The following is a 9,383-nucleotide window of genomic DNA, read 5'->3' on the forward strand; positions in this document are numbered from 1 at the left end:
GCCTGGGCCCAGGTAACACCGTCCACCCATTCCCAAGAGTGACCTTGGAATGTTCGATACATTTCATGTGTGGAGAACATACTGGCCACTCTAGTCGAGCGATGTCGTTACCCTGAAGGAGGTCATTCACAAGATGTGCGCAATGGGGGCTCGAATTGTCGTCCATGAAGACGAATGCCTCACCAATATGCTGCCGATATAATTCCACTATGAGTTGCAGGATGGCATTCACGTATCGTACACCCCTTACGGCGTCTTCCATGTCCATCAGCGGCGTACGTCGGTCCCACATAATGCCTCTCCAAAACAGCAGGGGACCTCCACCTTGCTGTACTTGCTGGACAGTGTGTCTAAGGGGTTCAGCATGGCCGGGTTGCCTCCAACCATGTCTCCCACGATTGTCTGGTTGAAGGGATATGCGACACTCATCCATGAAGAGAACATGGTGCCAATCCTGAGCGGTCCATTCGGCATGTTGCTGGGCCCATCTATACCGCGCCGCAAGGTAAATGTGAAGCGTTTCCTAATTTTCGGTTTCTTCACTTTGACTAGCTACTTCCTTTATTATACGGAAACTATATCTGTTTTAGGGTATGCCTCGAAGAACAACACTAAACAGACTGAAAGGTGAAGAGCTAGAGAGACATAATTTTTGTGTAGACAAAATAATAGGAATAGTATGGACAGTGATAACGGAATCGTACCCCTTTATCAAAAGAAAAACTTAAGTGTGGACTGAACGTAATTTCAAATAATTGTGAGAATTATAACTGCGCTTTGATGAAATTACAGTAAAAATTTCGTAATGCAAATCATTTCGCATCTGAGGTTACTGCAGACGATACAATGGCATTTACATTGCGTTGCTACAAGGGAAAGATTAATTTGTTGCCGTTGACAAAAGATAGATTTTCTAGCACACTGTATCGAGGACTCACTTCAAATCGTCGACCAGTTTAAGAGAAATCAAGGAATTATTTCAAGAATACTCGTAGCTACAAAGCAGCATTTTCTATGGGTTATTTCTGACGCTAAAATATCAAGTACAGTTTTATATCTTGTATTGACACATTCCTGGGGTCAGATACATCACATGATCACACTGACAGAACCACAGGCACATAGACACAGGCAACAGAGCATGCACAATGTCGGCACTAGTACAGTGTATAATCACCTTTCGCAGCAATGCAGGCTGCTATTCTCCCATGGAGACGATCGTAGAGATGCTGGATGTAGTCCTGTGGAACGGCTTGCCATGCCATTTCCACCTGGCGCCTCAGTTGGACCAGCGTTCGTGCTGGACGTGCAGACCGCGTGAGACGACGCTTCATCCAGTCCCAAACATGCTCAATGGGGGACAGATCCGGAGATCTTGCTGGCCAGGGTAGTTGACTTACACCTTCTAGAGCACGTTTGGTGGCACGGGATACATGCGGAGGTGCATTGTCTTGTTGGAACAGCAAGTTCCCTTGCCGGTCTAGGAATGGTAGAACGATGGGTTCGATGACGGTTTGGATGTACCGTGCACTATTCAGTGTCCCCTCGACGATCACCAGTGGTGTACGGCCAGTGTAGGAGATCGCTCCCCACACCATGATGCCGGGTGTTGGCCCTGTGTGCCTCGGTCGTATGCAGTCCTGATTGTGGCGCTCACCTGCACGGCGCCAAACACGCATACGACCATCATTGGCACCAAGGCAGAAGCGACTCTCATCGCTGGAGACGACACGTCTCCATTCGTCCCTCCATTCACGCCTGTCGCGGCACCACTGGAGGCGGGCTGCACGATGTTGGGGCGTGAGCGGAAGACGGCCTAACGGTGTGCGGGACCGTAGCCCAGCTTCATGGAGACGGTTGCGAATGGTCCTCGCCGATACCCCAGGAGCAACAGTGTCCCTAATTTGCTGGGAAGTGGCGGTGCGGTCCCCTACGGCACTGCGTAGGATCCTACGGTCTTGGCGTGCATCCGTGCGTCGCTGCGGTCCGGTCCCAGGTCGACGGGCACGTGCACCTTCCGCCGACCACTGGCGACAACATCGATGTACTGTGGAGACCTCACGCCCCACGTGTTGAGCAAATCGGCGGTACGTCCACCCGGCCTCCCGCATGCCCACTATACGCCCTCGCTCAAAGTCCGTCAACTGCACATACGGTTCACGTCCACGCTGTCGCGGCATGCTACCAGTGTTAAAGACTGCGATGGAGCTCCGTATGCCACGGCAAACTGGCTGACACTGACGGCGGCGGTGCACAAATGCTGCGCAGCTAGCGCCATTCGACGGCCAACACCGCGGTTCCTGGTGGGTCCGCTCTGCCGTGCGTGTGATCATTGCTTGTACAGCCCTCTCGCAGTGTCCGGAGCAAGTATGGTGGGTCTGACACACCGGTGTCAATGTGTTCTTTTTTCCATTTCCAGGAGTGTAGTTCATATTGATGTGTGTTTAAGTGATATGTGAGTATCACATATGGAATGTAGGAGGAGCTAGTGATCAGGACAGGGAGTAAGCAGTATTGGTTCGAAGCAAAGGCCAGGAGGTGAACTTTGAATGCAAGAAAAAGGAAATGGAGAGGTCGTTGATTATGAGATAGAAGAAGCTTGTCCTTTGTTTACTTATGAATTAGTCACACGAAATCTCGAACATTTTGTTTGCCCTCTAGTGAACTTAATAATTTTTTCATAATGCGGGGTCACAGTCATAATATATTTCCTTAAAGTCAGTACCGCCATTACACTTGTTTATTTACAGAGTTACATTACACTTACACAATCATGATTTCGGCTTCATAGTGCCATTATCAAGTATTTTAAGTGTTATAAATTGCCTAAGATGCTATTTTAATACGACAGTACGCCATCATAGGCAATTTGTAACACTTAAAACACTTGGTAATGGCTCTTTGAAGCCGAAATCAAATGGTTCAAATGGCTCTGAGCACTATGGGACTTAACATTTGAAGCCATCAGTTCCATAGAACTTAGAACTACTTAAACCTAACTAACCTAGGGACATCACACACATCCATGTCCGAGGAAGGATTCGAACCTGTGACTATAGTGGTCGCGCGGTTCCAGACTGAAGAGCCTAGAACCGCTCGGCCACACTGGCCAGCACAAGCCTAAACCATGATTGTCCAAGTGTAATGTAACACTGTAAATAAACAACAGTCTAATCCCGGTACTGATTTTAAAGTTCTATTTCACTAGTCACAAACTACTTTCTAACAAATATATGCATGATTTTTGGTAGATGGATTTATTCTGAAAGGCTGAGATTAAACTCTGCAATGAAGTTGTTAGATGAGCCCAACTAGTTGTTAAGTATGTCTCGTTCATTAACAATTCTAATGAGCTCAAGGATTAGAAAGGAAGATGTTTTGAGAGCTTTATAAAATCACAACAAAAATAAATTAGCTCATATTTGTGGATAGAAAAATTTTACTAGAGTTCACTGTAAGTACATTGTTGAGAAAGGAGCCTAGGACAAGCGAACTGAGTACCTCGAATTAAAGTCTCAATGCTTGAGCAATCTTTTGTGAATATACAGAAGGGTTGATTATTTCTCAAAAATGAATTCTATGCATTTCAGATGTATCCATGGTATCCATAGGCGAACGGAGCTGCAGCATATCCCAGGCCACCGTAGCCGTAGTATCCAGCATATCCAGGGTATCCATATCCACTGTAGAGTCCAGAAGAGTAGGCCAGGGGGGCGGAGTAGCCGAGGCCGGTGGCGTAGGCCAGGCCGCGCTTCTCCTTGGGGGCGGACTCCTCAGCAGCGAAGACTGCCACCAGCAGGCACAGGGCCAGGACCTGCAAAGTAGAGCGGGGTGTCACACACAGAACTAGCAACAGATAATCCTGAGCTGAAACTTCCTGGCAGATTCAAACTGTATGCCGGACCGAGACTCGAACTCGGGACCTTCGCCTTTCGCGGGCAAGTGCTCTACCAACTGAGCTCCCCAAGCACGACTCACGCCCCGTCCTCACAGCTTTACTTTAGCCAGTATCTCGTCTCCTACCTTCCAAACTTTACAGAAGCTCTCCTGCGAACCATGCAGGACTAGCACTTCTGAAAGAATGCTAATAACGAGCCTCAAAACGGATACAAGGACAAACGAACACAGGTTTGTCTCAGCGAGACTGAATATTGTAACCACCAAAAGCAAACGAAAATTATACCTTTTTATAATGCAGATTAAAATTCACTTGACTCCTTCCAGAGAGTCAATCTCCACTCCTTCCTAATTAACAATGTACGTGTAGACCAGATGTTGCTTGAATTCAAAGAAATAGTATCGACAGCAGTGGAGAAATTTACACCAACTAAATTAACAAACGATGGGGCTGATACCCCTCTTTACACAAAACAGTACATAACACTGTTGCAGAAACAACGATAAAAGCGTGTCAAATTTAAACTTAAAGATAATTTCCAAGCTCGATATTTAGTGCGAATTTCAGTGCTCGACGCTTATAATAGTTTCCATTACAAAACTTTGCCTCGAAACCTGGTAGAAAATCCAAAGAGATTCTGGTCCTATGTAAAGTCTGCTGGAGGCAAGACACACTCAATGCCTTCTGAGCGTGACAGCAATGGAAATACTATCGACACTGCTGCCAAATCAGAATTACTAAACACAGCTTTCCGAATTCCTTCGCCAAAGAAGATGAAGTAAGCATTGCAGAATTCCAATCAAGAACAGCTGCCAACTTAGAAGTAGATATCTTCGGAGTAGTGAAGTTAAGTCACTTAATAAAAGCAAGTCTTCAGGTCCAGACTGTATACCAACAAGGTTTCTTTCAGAGTATGCTGATGCATTAGCTCCATACTTAACAATCGTATACAACTCCTCGCTCGACGACAGATCCGTACCCAAAGACTGGAAAGTTGCACAGTTCACAGCAATATTCAAGAAAGGCAGTAGGAGTAATCCACTTAATTACCATTTTGGAACATATATTGCGTTCAAGTATTATGAATTACCTCGAAAAGAATAGACCATTAACACACTGTCAACACGGATTTAGAAAACATCGTTCTTGTGAAACACAACTAGTTCTTTACACACAAGTGGTGAGTGCCAGTGACAAGGGATTTCGAATAGATCCTGTATTTCTACACTTACAGAAGGCTTTTGACATTGTACCACGTTAGCGGCTTATAGTTGAATTGCGTGCTTATGGAATATCGTCTCAGTTATGTGACTGGATTCTTGATCTCCTGTCAGAGAGGTAACGGTTCGTAGTAACTGAAGCGATTTCTAGCGTTCCCCAAGGGAGTGTTACAGGCCCTTTGCTGTTCCTTATCTATACAAACGATTTGGGAGACAATCTGAGCAGCCGTCATAGGTTTTTTGCAGATGGTGCTGTCGTATATCAACTAGTAAAATCATCAGAAGAGCAAAACAAATTGCAAAACGATTTAGAAAAGATATCTGTATGGTGCGAAAATCGGCAATTGACCTAAATAGCCGGCCGTTGTGGCCGAGCGGTTCTAGGCGCTTTAGTCTGGAACCGCGCGACCGCTACATTCGCAGGTTTGAATCCTTCGTCGGGCATGGATGTGTGTGATTTTGTTAAGTTAGTTAGGTTTAAGTAGTTCTAAGTTCTAGGGGACTGATGACCTTCGATGTTAAGTCTCATAGTGCTCAGAGCCATTTGAACCATTTGACCCTAAATAACGAGAAGTGTGATGTAATCCATATGAGTGCTAAAAGGAATCCGTTAAACTGCGATAAATCAGTCAAATATGAAGGACACATATTCAATTAAATAGCTAGCAATTACAATTACGAACAGCTTAATTTGGAAGGAACATATAGAAAATGTTGTGGGGAAGGCTAATCAAAGACTGCTTTTTATTGGCAGTACACTTAGGAAATGTAACAGATCCACAAAGGAGATAGCCAAACACTACGTTTGTCGGTCCACTATTAGAATACAGCTGCGCGGTTTGGGATCGTTACCAGATGGGTTGACGGAGTGCACTGAAAAAGTTCAAAGAGGGGCAGCACGTTTTGTATTATCGCGAAATAGGGGAGAGAATATCACTGACATGATACAGGATTTGGGGTAGAAATAATTAAAACAAAGGCGTTCTTCGTTGTGGCGGAATCTTCTCACGAAATTTCAATCATCAACTTTATCCTCCGAATGTGAAAATATTTTTTGGCGCCGATCTACATATGGAGAAACGATCATCATGTAAAATAAGCGAAATCAGACCTCCCACGGAAAGATACAGATGTTCGTTTTGTCTGCGCGCTGTTCGACAGTGGAGCAATAGAGAATTATTGTGATGGTCGTTCGATGAATCCTCTGCCAGGCACTTGAGTGTGATTTTCGGAGTATCCATGTAGATGTAGATGTAGCCAAAATTTCAGGCATTCATATCTGTCAAATTAGTAAGAGATTTGCACCTGGAAGCTCTACAGTTGCTAAGGACTGCTTGTCAGGACCCACAGGGGTGTATTTTCTGTCCTGCACTGCCTGTTATACACACAGTGGTCCAGGAGGAATTGCGAACAGGTAAACATTAACAGCAGCCAGGTGGCGCAGTGGTAAACACTGAAGAGGTTGAATGTTCAAATCTCTGGACACTCATAGTCAGGTTTTACATATTCTGTGAAATTCATTGTATTGTTGATTGCGTTTATTTAATCTTATGGACTGACTTTTTTCGGGTTCATAAACATTTGTTTTATCTGTTATTACTTTTATGTTGTAATTTCATGTACTGGCACGTTCCATGACCTTTGAGATTTGCTCCTCAATTTGGTCCTACGGAACTTGACGTGTAAATAAAAAAATAAATAAATACCTTTAAAGAGAATGCGGGCAGTTTGCTACCTCAAGTGTGTATCAGATTGTTTTCACTTATAACGTTCGTCTCATTCGTTTCCGGTTGAATGACACTTAGGTACCTCAAATTGATACATTTATACTTCTCCATCATCTCTGGAATTTTTTAATATCGTCTCGGAATCACACTGCATTTGCTTACATTTACATTTGCCGGCCTCTATAACTTTGACGCCTGTAGCGTTGTTAGATAATGTTTCCAGACATGGGTTCCTGTCCAAAATATTATTCACTCATTTCCCTCTACAAGATCTATAAGTCTGTAATGGCAATTTTCGAGAACCGTGTATACCGCACTGACGTATTCCAAGACTTTCGACAATGTTTTAACTTAAAGTCTGACGTCGGATGGTAAATGATAAAAGAAATATTGTGATTTTTTCGTGATTTTTGTCCTGTAATTGTACTCTGAAACTATTCTTCTTGCCAAATTTAATAATTCTACGAAAAGGAGACGTACCCAATAGCTTTTAATGAGTGAGTTTACGAGTTTCAAAATCTGTGACATAAACTGCTGTATCTTTTGGATGCATTATCTTACATGCTTAACAGTTTTAGACCGAAAATCGACTGTAAACCTCAGTATGTGACATAAAATTCAGCTTGATACGTCTATTCATTCTTGAGAGTCACATAAAAAGTGAAAATTTATTTATTCTAATACAGTTCAAAGTTAACAATTTCGGATTTTTCCCTTTATTTGTACTATGAAGCATTTCTTCTTGACAAATTTCGTGATTGTAGACCAACTGGAAATACCCTAGAGGTTTTAATGTGTCAGGTTGCGAGTATCAAAAATATGTGACTTAAGCGGCGGTATCTTTGGACAGGACTGACTTAGAACCTCAAGGGACCACAGACCTTAGAATGTGACATAAATTTGAACTTATATTACCTGTTCCTGAGAAAAAAGGAGGCACAGCCGTCTCTCTGACGGTCAGACAAGAAATGAAGCAATTTTTTGTAATATAACTACAAATTAAAATTTTTCTCATTTTTTATTCCATTGGTTGTACTGTGAAAGCTTGCTTCTTGGTAAATTTCATGATTCTAAGTGAACGGGATGTACCCAGGGGTTTTGATGAGTGAGGTTGCGAGTATCTATGTATGTGACATAAATGACTATATCTTTAGGTTGCATTGACTTAGAAGCTTACATTTATTACACCGGTGAGTTACTGAGGCCTTAGTATGTGACATAAATTCAAACTTCAAGGCAATCTGATAACAAATGAAAAAAAAATATCGTGTGATATAATTACAAATTGACCACTTGAGGACTTTTTTCCTTTATTGGTACAATGAAACCTTGCTTCTTGCCAAATTTTGTAATTCTCGACCAATGGGAAGTATCCTTAGGTGTCCCGCCCAGCTAGCCGCGCGGTCTTACACGCTGCTTCCCGCCCGGCGGATTAATGTCAAGGTCCGGTGTGTCAGCCAGCCTGTGGATGGTTTTTAAGGCGGTTTTCCATCTGCCTCGGCGAATGCGGGCCGGTTACCCGTATTCTGTCTCAGTTACACTATGTCGGTGATTGCTGCGCAAACACTTTGTCCATATACGCATACATCATAATTACTCTACCACGCAAACATTAGAGGTTACACTCGTCTGGTATGAGACATTCCCAGTGGGAGGACGGGTGTCCACTGGGGGCCGAACCATACAATATCTCTGGGTTCGGTGTGGGGCGACGGTGGGGTGAGTGGACTGCTGTAGCCTATTGTGTGGTTGTGAACCACTGAGGGCTCTGGCGGGGACGCAGCCTCTCCGTCGCTTCTAGGTCCCCGTTTCAGTAAACAGTACACTATCCTACAGGTTTTGATGACTGAGTATCAAAATATGAGACATAAATAGCCATATTTGTTGATTGTAGTGACTTAGATCCTTTACTTTTTTTTACATCGGCAAGGGACCTGAATAAGTGACACAAATTTCAACTTTGCACCTTTATCCATTCGTCAGAAATGTTGTGCTGCCGGACAAACAGACACGACAGGTTGAGGGAGAACAAAGTGGCCCTACATGGGTTGCGCTTTTATGGACTGGGATACGGAACCTAAAACGATTGTCAATGGTGGAAATGTTGTAATTTTAGAAAACAGCTTTCCCAGATCGTGAAAACAGCAGTAGTGTATGCTAGCAGAGAGAGAGAGAGAGGGTTATAGTTAGTAGTGATACTCACCAGGGACTTGAACATGATTGGCGTAGTGCAGAGAGCAGCCACTGGTGTTGGAAGAGCTGTACGGTGCCTCATCAGAGGCTGCGTGCTTCTTATATACAGCGGCTGTTGGGGGGGTCTGAGGGCGGGGCCGGCTGGACGAGGGTCAAACTGGACGCTGCAGGCAGGCCCAAGGCCTCGGCTGACCACCTGTCGCTCCACTGGAGCAGCTGTCCAGCTTCGGAGACGGCTGTGGCTCACGAGGGGGCGTGCTCTGAGGCGTGAGGCGGCAGTTAAGTGCCGTCAGTCAGCACACTGCTGCGTTACGTTATACGACGATAGCTGATGAGAAATAACTC

At 44.3% G+C, this 9,383-nt stretch overlaps 1 protein-coding gene across 2 annotated transcripts in view; it reads right to left on the reverse strand.

Moving 5' to 3' along the window:
- The window catches only part of LOC126210607 (cuticle protein 6.4-like), a 168,183-nt gene extending 159,043 nt beyond the window's left edge, over positions 1-9,140 (reverse strand). The window contains exons 1-2 of one of the 2 annotated variants that reach the window (XM_049939901.1): positions 9,049-9,110; positions 3,422-3,814 (exon numbers count right to left, since the gene is read on the reverse strand). In XM_049939901.1, coding sequence (XP_049795858.1) covers positions 3,587-3,814; positions 9,049-9,063 — 243 coding nt within the window. In that variant the 5' untranslated portion in view covers positions 9,064-9,110 and the 3' untranslated portion in view covers positions 3,422-3,586. Of the gene's footprint in view, positions 1-3,421; positions 3,815-9,048 lie in introns of those variants that run through there. The other variant, XM_049939897.1, reaches the window with a different exon arrangement.
- Between the last annotated feature and the right edge of the window lie 243 nt (positions 9,141-9,383).

This window comes from Schistocerca nitens, chromosome 10, assembly GCF_023898315.1.
Source record: "Schistocerca nitens isolate TAMUIC-IGC-003100 chromosome 10, iqSchNite1.1, whole genome shotgun sequence".
Classification (NCBI taxonomy): domain Eukaryota; kingdom Metazoa; phylum Arthropoda; class Insecta; order Orthoptera; family Acrididae; genus Schistocerca; species Schistocerca nitens.